Raw genomic sequence first — 14710 nt, 5'->3', positions numbered from 1 at the left:
CTGTCCTATTTTCCCAACACCATTTATTGAATCAACTATCTTTATCCCAGTGTATATGCTTGCTTCCACTGTCGAATATTATGACTATAAAGGTGGGAATTTATTTCTGTTCCATTGATTTACTTGTCTGTTTTTCTACCAGTACCACATAGTTCCATTGATCTATGTGTCTGTTTTTATGCCAGTACCATGCTGTTTTGAATACTGTGGCCTCATAGTATAGTTTGATATTAGGTAGTGTGATTCCTGCAACGCTGTTCTTTCTCAGGATTGCTGCTGCTATGCAAGACCTGTTGTAGTTCCATATAAATTTTAGAAATTTGTTCTAGTGGTGTGAAATATGTCATTGGAACCTTATAGGAATTGCATTAAATTTGTTTTATTTATTTATTTATATTGTTGTTCAATTACAATTGTCCCCATTTTCCCCCCATTACTCTCCTCTGCCCTACCCATCACCACCTCCCACATTCAGTCCTCCCCCTTCCGTCCCCTGTTATCCCCCTCCCCCCTACCCTCTGGTTACTTTCAGTTTGTTGCTTATTACCATGTCTCTGATTCTATTTTGCCCACTTGTTTCTTTTGTTGATTAGGTTCCACTTAGAGGTGAGATCATATGGTATTTGTCTTTCACCACCTAGCTTATTTCACTTAGCATCATAGTATCCAGTTCCATCCATTCTGTCGTAAAGGGTAGGAGCTCCTTCTTCCTTTCTGCTGCATAGAATCCCATTGTGTAAATGTACCATTTTTTTTTTTTTTTGATCCACTCATTTACTGATGGGCACTTAGGCTCTTTCCAGCATTTGGCTATTGTAAATTGTGCTGCTGTAAACATTGGGTAGCATAACTTCTTTTGAATTAGTGTTCCAGGATTCTTAGGGTATAATCCCGGCAGCGGAATTGCCAGGTCAAAAGGCAATTCCATTTTTTAGTTTTTTGAGAAAGTTCCATACTGTTTTCCACAGTGGCTGCACCAGTCTGTATGCCCACCAACAGTGTACTAGGATTCGCTTTTCTCTACAACCTCACCAGCACTTATTGTTTGTTGATTTGTTTATGATGGCCATTCCAACCCGTGTGAAGTGGTATCTCATTGTGGTTTTACTTTGCATCTCTCTAATGGCTAATGATGTTCAGCATCCTTTCAAATGTCTCTGGTCCTTCTGTATGTTCTACTTGGAAAAGTGTCTGTTCAGGTCCTTTGCCCATTTTTTAATTGGATTCTTGCCAAGAATTCAAGGCCAGCACAATATTCGCAAATCAATAAATGTAATGCATCACACAAACAAAAGGAAAAGACAAAAATCACATGATCATATCAATAGATGCAGAAAAGGCATCTGATAAGGTACAGCACACATTTATGATAAAAACTCTCAGCAAAGTGCAAGTAGAGGAAGCATACCTCAACATAACAAAGGCTGTATACGAGAAACCTACAGCCAACATTACACTTAACAAGCAAAAACTAAAAGCTTTCCCACTAAGATCAGTAACAAGACAAAGGTATCCACTATCACAACTGCTATTCAATGTAGTAGTAGAAGTCCTAGTCATAGCAATCAGACAAGAAAAAGAAATAAAAGTCATCCAAATTGGAAAGGAGGAAGTACAACTGTCATTGTTTGCAGATGGCATGATAGTGTACATCGAAAACCCTATAGACTCCACCAAAAAGCTGTTCAACCTAATAAATGAATTTGGCAAAACAGCGGGATACAAAGTCAATATTCTGAAATCGAAGGCTTTTTTACACCAACAATGAAATGTCAGAAATGGAAGTCAGGGAAAAAATCCCATTTGATAGAGCAACAAAAAAGATAAAGTACCTAGGAATAAACCTAACCAAGGAGGTAAAAGACCTATACTCAGAAAAGTATACAACACTGAAGAAAGAAATTAAGGAAGACTCAAACAAATGGAAGCATATATGGTGTTCATAGATTGGAAGGATTATCATCATCAGAATGTCCATATTACCTAAAGCAATTTATAGATTCATCGCAATCCCTATTAAAATACCAATGACGTATTTCACAGGTATAGAACAAACATTTCAAAAATTTATATGGAACCATAAACAATCCTGAACTATTTTGAGAAATGAAAACAAAGTAGGAAGGATTGCAATACCTGATGCCACGGTAATCAGAACAGTCTGGTACTAGCGTAGAGACATAGATCAATGGAACAGAATAGAGAGCCCAGAAATAAACCTATGTCTCTGTGGTCAATTACTGTTTACCCAAGGGGACACCAGCATAAAATGGAGTAAAAAATAGTCTCTTCAACAAATGGTGTTGGAAGATCTGGACAGCTACATGCAGAAAAATGAAACTTGACCACCAACTTATACCATACAGAAAAATAAACTCTAGATGGATAAAAGACTTAAATACAAGTCGTGACACCATAAAAGTCCTTCAGGAGAACATAGACAGGAAAATCTCAGATATTCCATGCAGCAACATTTTCACCGATATGTCCCCTAGAGCAAGGGACAATAAAGGAAAGAATAAACACATGGGACTTGATCAAAATAAAAGGCTTCTGCGTGGCTAAAGAAAACCAGCAAAATGTAAAAGGAACCAACAATATGGGAAAACATATTTGCCATTGGTACCTTGGACAACCGTTTGATCTCCAAAATATATAAAGAACTCATGATTCTACATCACGAAGGAATTGCATTGAATTTACAGATTTCTTTGGGTCATATGAATATTTTAATAATGTTAATTCCTCCTATATATGAACACAGTATGTGCTTCCACTTAACTTGTACCCTCTTCAGTTTCTTTCTCCATGTCTTAAAATTTTCCAAGTACCAGTCTTTTACATTTTGGATTAGGTTTATTCCTAGGTATTTTATTCTCTTTGTAGCAGTTGTGAATTAGATTGTTATCTTAATTTTCCTTTCTGTTAGTTCATTATTGTCATATAAAAATGCAGCTGATTTCTAGATATTAATTTTGTATCCAGCTACGTTGCTGAATTCATTGATCAGTTCTGGTAGTTTCTTGGTGGAATCTTTGGAATTCTGTCTGTATAGTGTCATGTCATCTGCAAACCATAACAGTTTTACTTCTTCCTTTCCAATTTGGATGCCTTTTATTTCTTCGTCTTGTCTGATCCCTGTGGCTAGGACTTGCAGTGCTATGCTGAATAAGAGAGGTGAAAGCAGACATCCCTGTCTTGTTCTCAGTCTTAAGGGGAACACCTGCAGTTTTTGTCCATGGAGTATGATGTTGGCAGTATGTTATATGTGGCCTTTATGATGTTTAGGTATGTTCCCTCTACTCCCAATTTGTTGTGAATTTTTATCATAAGTGGATGATGGATTTTATCAGATGCTTTTTCTACATCTACTGATATGATCATATGGTTTTTATCCTTCATTTTGTTTATTTGATGAATCACATTTATCAATTTGTGAATGTTTTGCTAACCTTGTATTCCCACTTGATCGTGGTGGTGTACAAGCTTGTTCATGCATTGCTATATTTGGCTTGCTAGTATTCTGTTGAGGATTTAGCATCTAAGTTCATCAGGCTTATAGCTCTGTAATTTGCTCTTTGTACTGTCTTTATCTGATTTTGGAGTTAGGATAATGGTGGCCTTGTAAAATGAGTTTGAGCACCTTCCCTCCTCTTGAACTTTATGAAATAGTTTAAGGAGGAGAGGTGTTAGCTCATCCCAGAATATTTGGTAAAATTCACCTTTGAAGGCCTCCACTCCAGGGCTTTTGTTTGTTGGGGTTTTTTAAATTACTGCTTCAAGTTTGCTAGTTGTTATCAATGTATTCAGGTTTTCTGCTTCTTCCCTATTCAGTTTTGAAGATTGTATATTTCTAGAAATGTATCCATTTCCCCCAGGTTGTCCGATCTTGGCATGTAGTTGTTCATGGTAATTTCTCATTTTTTTTATTTCTCTGGTGTCAGTTTTTATTTCTTTTCTTTCATTTCTGGTATTATTTATTTGAGTCCTCTTTTTTTTCTTGATGAGTCTGGTTAAAGATTTGTCAATCTTGTGTTACTTTTCAAAGATCGAGTTCTTAGATTCATTGATCTTTGGTGTTGTTTTTTTAGACTCTTACTTCATTTATTTCTGCTCTAATCTATTATTTCCTTCCTTCTACCTACTTTGGGCTTTGTTGTTCTTTTTTAAGTTCCTTTATGTGTGAAGTCTGAATGTTCATTCAAGTGTTTTCTTGTGTTTTGAGATAGGCCTGTGCTGCTATGAATTTTCCTCTTAGGATTATTTTCCTAGTGTCCCACAGATTTTGGATTGTTGTGTCCTCACATTCTCATTTGTTTCAAGGTATCTTTTGATTTCTTTCTTGATCTCGTTGTTGACCCATTAATTGTTTAATAACATGTTATTTAGCTTCCATGTCTTTGCATGTTTTTCATTCTTCTTCTTGTGATTGATATCTAGTTTCGTAGCATTGTAGTCGGAGCAGATGCTTTATATATGATTTCAGTCTTCTTAAATTTCTTGACTTGTTTGTAGTCTCAACTGGTGGTCTACCCTAGAAAACATTCTATGGGCACTTGAAAAGTATGTATATTCTGCTGCCTTGGGGTGAAATGCTCTGATGATATCAAATCCATTTAATCTACTGTGTCATTTAAGACCACTGTCTTCTTTTTGATTTTCTGTGTTGAAGATTAATCCATTGAAGTCAGTGCTGTGTTAAAATCCCCAACTATGACTGTGTTTCTGTCAATCTCTGTCTTTATGTCCATGAAGATTTGCTTCACATATTTAGGTGCTTCTATGTTGGGTTTGTAAATGTTTACTAGGATTATATTCTCTTGTTGGATTGGTCCCTTTATCATATGTAGTGTCTTTTTGTCTCTTATTACAGCCTTTGTTTTAAATCTATTTTTTCAGTTATAAATACTGTTACCCCAACTTTTTATCCTCTTCATTTACATGAAAGATTTTTTCCATCTGTGTATCTTTCGATCTGAGATGGGTCTCTTGGAGGCAGCATATATATGGGTCTTGTTTTCTTATCTATTCAGCTACCCTATGTCTTTCGGTTGGAGCATTTTAGCCATTTACACGTAAGGTGATTGTTGATAGATATGTATTTAGTGATATTTTATTTTTAGTCTGTTTTCTTAAGGATTTTTTCTCTCTTTCTTATTTTTAAAGCAAGCCCTTTCATATTTGTTGCAGTACTGGTTTGATGTTAACAAACTCATTTAGCTTTTTCTAGTCTGGGAAGCTCCTTATTTCTCCTTTGATTTTAAATGATAACCTTGCTGGGTAAAGTAGCCTTCATTGTAGGTCTTTGCTTTTCGTCACCTTGAATATTTCATGCCACTCCCCTGTTTTGTTAAGAAATTAGATTAACAGTCTGATTGGTACTCCCTTGTATGTAATTATCTACTTTTCTCTTGTGACTTTTAGGATTCTCTCCTTCTCTTTAATTCTTGTCATTTTAATTATGATTTATGTCCTCGTAGGCTTCTTTGGGTCCAGCTTGTTTGGGATCCTCTGAGCTTCCTGGGTTTGTGTGACTTTTTTCTTTCACCAGAATAGGGACGGTTTTGGTAATTATTTCTTCAAATAGGCTTGAACCCTTGCTCGCTCTCTTCTCCTTCTAATATTCTCATGATGTGGATATTGTTCCACTTCCTATTGTCCAAAATGTTTCTTTAGCTGTCCTCATTTTATTTAGTTCCTTATTCTTTTTCCTGCTCTGCCTTAGTTGTTTTGTTTTTTTTAACTTTGTCTTCCAAATCACTCTTTTGATTACTCTGCTTCATCTAACCTACTCTTTATTCCTTCCAGGGTATTATTTATTTCAGATATTGCATCCTGTAATTCTGACTGGTCCTTTTCATGATTTCTGTGTGTTTTTTCATGCTGTTCTGTATCCTTATAATCATTACTCTAAACTTTCTATCTGATAAATTCCTTGCCTCCATTTCATCTATTTTTTTTTCTCGGGAACTCTCTCATTTTTTCTTTTGGGTTCTGTTTCTTTGTGTTCCCATTTTGGCTGCTGCTTTGTATTGTTTTCGTGTATTAGGTAGATATGCTAAGATTCTGGCATAGGCCTTTGTCAGATGCTGCTTATGACAGGCCCTGGTCAACCTTTTTGGAGCTATCAGCAATCTACAGCATGTGACTCCCTCTGCTGTGCGTGTTGTGTGCAGAAAAAATCAGGCTGCACACCAAGGTTGTCTTTTATCAACACTGGGCCTGAAGTCTCATAGAACCCACAGATCCGCCTTAGTTTGTGTGATATACCCTCAAGCTGTAATCCGTTAATCTCCACATGGTATCAGGTTGATGCCACTTAGAGAGGAGTGCTCTGCCTGAGAAAAATGGCTTCCGCAGAATGGGGAACGAATCAGCGCAGGGATCCTGGTAGCTATTCCTTCACTTCTCTCCCCAGGGCCACCAACCCCAGACTCACCTCAGGCATCTCTAGTCCACTCAGCTGGAGCTGAGGGTAAGTGGCTGCAAAAAAAATGTTGTGCATTGGCCCTTTAAGAGGCTCTCTTGAGTCTCCAGTGACAGAAATCCTGCTCCTTTCACAGCTGGACGTTATCTGGGTTGCTTTCCAGCTCTGGTGCTGTAGGCTGAGGAGTCAAGCTTGGGGTTTAGACCCTACTCTTCTCATGGGGAAGTCCCTGGCCGCTCATATATCCCTCTGGAACTTCAGCTGCCGCCCATGGGAGCCCAGCCAGCCCTCTTGCGCCTTCTCCCCACTTCCTACCATTCTCATTGTGGTGACATTGTTTCTTCTGTTTATCCTTGGTTATAAGGCTTCTCTCCAGCTAGTGTTCAGTTGGTTATTTAGGATGATTTCTCTACAGTTTAGTTGGAATTCCCAGTTGGTTCTGGGAGGAGTTTAGTGAAGCTTCCACTTACTCCTCTGCCATCTTGGATCTCCCTGGTTGGGATTTTTTAGGGTACTCCTCTTTATGCTGATGATACTCACAATTGAATTTTGACTTTGGAATTTCTTCAACAATATCTCAAGAGGCTTATACAAGAGATACATAGGGCTACCTCTCAGTCGCCCACACAGATTGCCCACGCTTACACTTTTCTAGAAATGATCCAGTATACATATACAGTAATCAGCATGGCTGGGGAAAGAGATAGATATTATTGTTACTAATACTGGGAATAGTATATATAAAGTTATGTGCCACCTACGGAAATGGCAGTCAGTGACTGACTGCATGTGCAACAGTGGTCCCAATAATAATGTAATGGAGCTAAAAATTCTTAACCACCTAATGATGCCTTAACTGTCATAAGGTCATAGTGTAATACATTATCCACATGTTTGTAGTGATCCTGGTGTAAACAAACCTATTGCACTGCCAGTTTTATAAAAATGTAGCACATACATTATGTACCATACATAATACTTGATAATGATAATGAACAACTGTTACTGATTTAGGTATTTACTATACTATACTTTTTATTGTTGTTATTTTAGAGTGTACTCTTTCTACTTACTAAAAGAAAAGTTTGCTACAAAACAGTGTGCTATCACTCCAGCAGCAGCCTAAATATATCTCATGTTTACAATGCCTCTTGGTTACATCATTTTCTTTTGTGCTTCATTTAATCTCCTGTTGTTTTATACAGTAACATCCTCTACAGACTTACAGCCTAGGTGTGTCTTAGACTATACCATCCAGTTTTGTGTAAGCACACTCTAAGATGTTTGCGCAATGACAAAATCACTTAACAATGCATTTTTCAAAACATCCCCATTGTTAAGCAATGCATAACCGTACTTCAGAGTAGTTAGGAAAATTATCAGATAATTGTATAGCCTATAGCATAATTCCTGGAACATAAAAAGCATAATAACTATTGTTATTTAATTTTAAAATTGAAGAAAACTAGCTTAGTATCTTAAATATCAGATATTTTGACTTTGCTGCCTCATATAATCTAAAGGTATGACTGAGGGTTAATATGGTATGAGAATAGTGGTATACAGTAGCAATTGAGAGAAGTACTTTATTAACTGACATTGTTTAAAATTGCTGTTGAATGGTGATGATAAAAAGTTGACTGAAGTTGGTCATTTATTCTCTTCTTATTGCTTAGTAGAATAGGTAGCAGTTCCTACCTATACTGCTGGATAGGAACACTGGTTTTGTGTTCCATAGATCTAATTCAGTTCCACTCCACTCTTGATGACTGTGGTGTGAGGCAACTTACTTGGGCTCTTTAAAGCCTCCTTTCCTCTTTCATACAGTTAGATCATGAATTGATGTGAGTATTAAATGAAATAAGATAAAAATACTTTATACATAATAGTTTTCCCCCTGACTCAAGAGAAAAGCTGGAGGATAGGTCACACACAGATCATTAGGGGTGGACATTTTAACAGCCTCACAAAGAAGTAGAAAAAAATAGGAAAAGTAAGTATGAGATCTTATCAACTAGCCTGGAACAATCTGGAGTTATTTACTATGGAGAAATATGTTTTTATAGCACTCACTGCCTGCTAAGACTTGCAACCTTCTCTACCTTTGGATTCTCTTCCCCTGCTATGTAAGAGTTTGAGTTTCCCAAGGATTCTTCCTCTACCCCTTTCTCTGTAGAATCACGTTTACCTGCCATTGCTGTACCAGTCTGTGAGATATTCCTGTAACTTACATAGAAAATTTTGGTCATTCTAACCAGTTAAAAATGACAGTTTAAAAAAAATGTTTAAATGCAAGATCTGTGTTAGTGTTCAACTAATAATTTGGAACTCCATGTTATAAAAGATTCTATTAAAAACTTGACAATCCTTGTCCTGGCCAGTCTGATTCTGTTGGTTGGGCATCATCCCACAAAGGGAAAGGTTACCATTTCCGTCCCTGGTCAGGGCACACGGCTAGGTTACGGGATCGGTCCCAGCGAGGTGCATACAAGAGGCAACCAGTTGATGTCTCTCTCTCACATCAGTGCTTCTCTGCCTCTCTTGCCCTCTCTCTAAAAATAAATAAAATCTTTTAAAAAGAGAAAAACTTCACAATCCTTGATTACTGTTTACATAGTTGGCATAGTTTTATTATATAAAACTATGTTTCAGGACTCAATAGAGTCCTGAAAATTACAGAAGCTCTCTGGAGATCCATTTAAACATTAAGATTATTTGTTTTCCCCCTTGGGAAATTTTTGTCACTTTGTTTTTTAATTAAATTTATTGGGGTGACAGTGGTTAATAAAATTATATGTTTATTTCAAGTGTACAATTACATGATACATCATCTGTAGATTATTTAATTTTGATAAGAACTTTTAGAAACAATTGTGTTCAGATAGATGACATTATTAGGACAGTAATGATCACTTGTTCTGAATCAAAGTGGATAATAAAAATGAAATAGATTGAAATTGTAGAAAGAAAATTCAGACAGAAATAAGGTTAAAAATCTTGAGTCATTAAATACTGGAATAAAATGCCAAGGGAGACTGAAGATTAACAGATTTGTGAATTGGCAGTTTAAGATACATTGAGTGTCTAGAAGCAGTGATTTAGACAGTATGCCCTCTTGGAGTTCATTGCAGCACCCTAGGTTTTTTTTTTTTTTTCCTTTTAAGATTTTATTTATTTATTTTTAGAGAGAGGAGAAGGGAGGGAGAGAGAGGGAGAAAAACCTCAATGTGTGGTTGCCTCTCTGGCACCCCCACTTGGGAAACCTGGCCCACAACCCAGTCATGTACCCTGACTGGGAATTGAACCAGTGACCTTATAGTTCATAGACCAGTGCTCAATCAACTGAGCCACACCAGCCAGGGCTAGCACCCTAGTTTTTTCTTTGGTGTATTACACAGTATTACTTTTAGGTGTAAGGTGAGTTTTAATTAAAACATGATCCTGGCAGCCTAGAGATTGTAAAACTTGATGAAAGGCAAACTGAAAAAGGATCATAAAGTTAAAATAGTTTTTGCTTAATTAAAAAAGATACCTGAGTAACTAACTTCTTGGCTTTGTTCTTGCATTTAAAAGGGTTATTATGTGTTATATAATACATACATTTCTGTATTTTTCTGTGCAAATTTCTCTAGGGCTAAGTCACAGAGTACACCTACAACAGTATAGGTTCCTTAGGTTAGATCATCACAGAATTTTTTACAAAAAAGCACTAATTTGTATTCATTTTGTTTGTTTTAGACACCTAGTGACAATGGTTCTAAAATCCAAAGCTTTATTTTAGAATGGGATGAGGTAAGTAAATTGAATCTTTAAATTAGACTAAAATTGTGTGTATATCCTCAGGCAGAAATGAGTTTTTTGTTTAATAGTTAAGTTTTTTCCTCTTTAAAAACAATGTGAGTGATTTTGTGTGGTACAGGAGTGAATTGACCTTATTCTTAGAAAACATTATTGATGGCACCTTCCTCTGTGTTTTGTTTTGTTTTTTCCCAACTAAACCACCATCAAGCTGTCACCTGGGTAATTAATTACATTGACTAAAGAATTGAGTTTTTACATCAGCCTTAAAAGCAACATACTCATTTACTATGCCTGTTCTAACAAATTACCACAAACCTGGTGGCTTAAAACAACATACCTTTATTCTCTTATAGTTCTGGAAGCCAGATATTTAAAATGATTTTCAAAGAACCAAAAACAAGATGTCACCATAGCTATGCTTTGTCCAGAGACTCTAGAGGAGAATACATTGCTTAGCCTTTTCCAGCTTCTGGAGGTTCTCTTGTTACTTAGTTAATGGCCACACCAGATGCCTTTTCTCCCTGCTGCTATTACCACATTGCCTTTTCCTCTTCTGTCTTCAGGTCCTTCTCTGCCTCCCTCTAAAAAAGACACTTGTAATTCCAATTAGGGCCCATCCAGAAAACGAGGTTAATCTCTCTATCTGTACAGTCCCTGTTACCATGTAAGGTAACATTCACAGGTTCTGGGTATTGGGACCTGGATATCTTTGGGGGCCATTATTCAGCCTACCACAGTAAGCGTTCTGGGCTTTATTGGTTAGTACTCTGTTTCACTGTCATTTATTTATGGTTTCTTATGCCTATATCACAGCTAATAGTGGGGGCCAGAGAGTAGAAGAAATTCCATTGTTAATTTGGGAATTCAGCAGTATATTAAGAGTAATGAGGCCCAGACAAGTGGGTTTTATTCCAGAAGTTCTAAGAGAATTCAGAATTAGGAAACCTACTATTATATAATAGTAATTTAGAAGAAAAACATATCAACTTCATAAATTACGAAAAGATATTTAATAAAGTTTAGTGCCCATTCCAGTTAAAATTCAAAGCAAATTAGTAATTAAAGGGTAATTCCTTATTTGATAGGTTTTTTTTTTCCTTTTTTTAAAGATTTTATTTATTTATTTTTAGAGAGGGGAAGGGAGGGAGGGACAAAAACATCAGTGTGTGGTTGCCTCTCGAGGGCCCCCTACTGGGGACCTGGCCTGCAACCCAGGCATGTGCCCTGACTGGAAATCCAATCCACAGCCCTTTGGTCTGGTGCTCAATCCACTGAGCTATCCAGCTCAGAGCCTTTAAATCCAGCCAGAGCTGAGAGTTATTTGTATTAATCAAAGTACCTTCACTAAATAATGAAAGCATTTCTTGTCAAAGCAGAAACAAGTGAAAGTTACCAGTTATCCCAACCTTTATTTAATATTATTCAGGAAGTTATAGTTAATGCAGTATGATTTGGAACCAAAACAAGAGGTCTAGTCATGATAGCTAGCCTGGGGGGCCAAAGATCATTATTTGGAAATGATACTATTTTCTATTTAGACTACTCAGTAGAATCAACTATAAACACTAAAATCAACTAACACTAAAACTAACAAGAGAGTTCAGTCCTGGCCAGTGTGGCTCAGAGCGTTGTCCCAAGCACCAAAGAATTGTGGGTTCAATTCCCAGTCAGGACACATACCTAGGTTGTGGGTTCAGTCCCTGGTCCAGGTGCATGTGGGAAGTGACCTCTCAATGTTTCTCACATCAGTATCTCCTCCCCATGTCCCATCTCTCTCACCCTACCCTCCTTTCTCCTTCCCTACTACTTTTCCCTTTCTCTCTCTCTAAAATCAATAAATGTATCCTCAAATGAGGATTTTTTTTAATTAACAAAAGTTCAGTAAAGCAGCCTGATAGAGACTAAAGGTTTTCTTGAAACAGAAGTTAGCCTAACCACCCTTTACTTCTACCCACAGAGTGAGCAGATATGGGTGGAGAATGAGAAACTAATCCATTTTATGTAGCACCCTAAATTTCTAAAACTCTTCAGTTGTCCCAAGCAGCACACTTTTCTCTTTCCCATTTTATTGTCTGTAATTGGGCTTTTCTCTCTGCTTGTACTCTTTAAGTGTTAAATCTAAGCAGTAGTAACTCCAAAATTTTTATTGTAAAGAAGCTTAACTATCTAGGAGGTTTGGGGATGGGAAGGACATTTTCTTAAAATTATTTTCATAGACCTTTTCATAAGCTGAGGAGCACCACTAATTGTGCATATTCAAAGATCACCCTGTTTTTACCACTGCCAGTGCTCCCGTAGAGATTGTGGGGTTTCTTTTACTAAAGCCAGAGGTTTAGCATTGGCTTAAACAAGGTACTTAGTTCAGGAAGCTCTAAAAGGATACCTATTCTCCAGTTTTTGAATTCTGCATTTAACAAACAGTAAATATCATATAAAAGATGCATGTCATCTCAACTTTCTCTTGAGATCCATGTAACAAAGATAAGTTTTAATGTACACCAGATAAATATGTTACTATCTATCAAGTAGGAATATGTGAATTTATGTTTTTGCAATAATGTATATGGCATATAATAATTACCCATTTCTTTTAGGGAAAAGGAAATGGAGAATTTTGTCAGTGTTACATGGGCTTACAGAAGCAATTTAAAATTACTAAACTGTCACCAGCAGTGGGTTGTAAATTTAGACTATCAGCCAAAAATGAGTATGGTACAAGGTAAGGTACATTCTAATATAGATGTTTTAGATTATTTGTCAACTTCATTTGTATAAATTATTTACAATCCAAATGATCTACTGAAATTCTGCTTGAAGTTATTTTGTTGATATAGTTGTAGTAAAAGCTGTAAGACAATGTGTTAGTTACTTAAACTGCAATGTTAAAAGAATTTAGGTATCTGACTTGGTTACCATCAAGATATTATCAAATTCAAGATATATTATTTAAAGTAGTTATCAAAAATTGTCATTTTGAAAAAAATACCATTTAATAAAATTCTTTATCTGTAAAAATGACTTTTTTTCATTCCTTCTTAAAAAACATTTGTTTCAACAGTGGTTTTAGTGAAGAAGTTTTATATTACACCTCAGGCTGTGCCCCTTCTATGCCAGCAAGTCCTATATTAACTAAGGCTGGGGTTACTTGGTTATCTTTACAATGGAGTAAACCCTCAGGAACACCATCAGATGAAGGAATTTCTTACATTTTAGAGATGGAGGAAGAAACCTCAGTGAGTATGAATATGTGTTTAAATAGAGTATTTAAAACATATTTTCGTGTAGTATTAATCCTAATGTAGTGCATATTGCCACAACAGTTAGACCCTTCCCCAAATCTTTTGAATCCTTGGTTGGTTATTGTTTGGGAGGGATTGGGAGTGAGGAGAGCTCAGTCTTTGGTTTTCATGAAGTGTAGTAATGAGTTTTGTTTTTTGTGTGTTTGTATTTATGTTTGTGCCGGGGAACAACATGGACTGTATGTGAAATATATATGTTTTGAGGAAAATAAAGAGAGGGGAATATCACGTCAGCCTTCTAAACTAAACAACTGTAAATTTAAGGAAGCACTGTGTCTGCCTTCTCCAACTGTGTTCATATATTGCTTTCCCAGGTGCCACAGAAGATTTGAAGAGCGTCACATGGTATTCTATAGTACAACCTAAATCTGGTTACTACTGGCTCAGTTTCTATGAGCTAGAACCAAGCTGAACAAGAGTTAGGGTGTCTTACTAGTTCTGTGCAGTTCCATAGCTTTTTAGAGCTACTTTGAAACAATATGAATGAAAAATAGCATTGGTTTACTGCTAGGTATATATCCAGGAGAATTGAATACACATATTCATACAAAAATTTCTATACAGATGTTCATAACAGCGTCATTCATAGTGGCCGAAAAGTGCTGGCTGGTGTGGCTCAGTGGACTGAGCGCTGGCCTGCGAACCAAGGGGTTGCCGGCTCGATTCCCAGTCAGGGTACATAATAGCCAAAAAGTGGAAACAACCCAAATGTCCATGAACTGCTGAATGGATAAACAAAATGTGATACAGCTATACAATGTAATGTCATTCAGCCAGTTCTTTAAAACTTTAAAAAATAACATATAGAAAATAATGAGGCTTTGTCACTGGGCTATAAATAGCAGTCCCAAACCTAAGTGACATTCCTATCTGCCAGCACCACCAACCATTCATTTGTTCAACTAATTGTTCAGGGCAACTTTAAATATATTAGTTATAGTTGTGTTTAGCTTTTATAACATCTGTCTGTGAAATTTCTATTAATTCTAGGAATGGTAGGAATATCTTTACTGACAGTAAAGTTATCATTGGCTCTTCCCTCAATTCAAAAATCTCCTGTTGGCTACTGTTTGTACTGAGAATACATGGTCTCCTTCATCCTTCTACATGTGTTATCATTTCTGGACCCACTCATTCATCTTAGAAGTAGCAACGTTGAAGATTACACTCAACAGCATTGATC

General features: G+C 36.5%; 1 protein-coding gene across 11 annotated transcripts in view; it reads left to right on the top strand.

Moving 5' to 3' along the window:
• The window catches only part of FNDC3A (fibronectin type III domain containing 3A), a 220035-nt gene that overhangs the window by 175268 nt on the left and 30057 nt on the right, over positions 1-14710 (top strand). For all 11 annotated transcript variants that reach the window (XM_024569673.3, XM_024569683.3, XM_045202567.2 and 8 more), the window contains 3 exons: positions 10166-10219; positions 12823-12947; positions 13287-13461. In XM_024569673.3, coding sequence (XP_024425441.2) covers positions 10166-10219; positions 12823-12947; positions 13287-13461 — 354 coding nt within the window. The remainder of the gene's footprint in view (positions 1-10165; positions 10220-12822; positions 12948-13286; positions 13462-14710) is intronic.

The sequence above is a fragment of the Desmodus rotundus genome, chromosome 13 (genome assembly GCF_022682495.2).
Source record: "Desmodus rotundus isolate HL8 chromosome 13, HLdesRot8A.1, whole genome shotgun sequence".
Taxonomy (NCBI): Eukaryota; Metazoa; Chordata; class Mammalia; order Chiroptera; family Phyllostomidae; genus Desmodus; species Desmodus rotundus.
The sequence above is the reverse complement of the archived record's forward strand: the minus strand, read 5'-3'. Positions and strand labels throughout refer to the sequence as shown.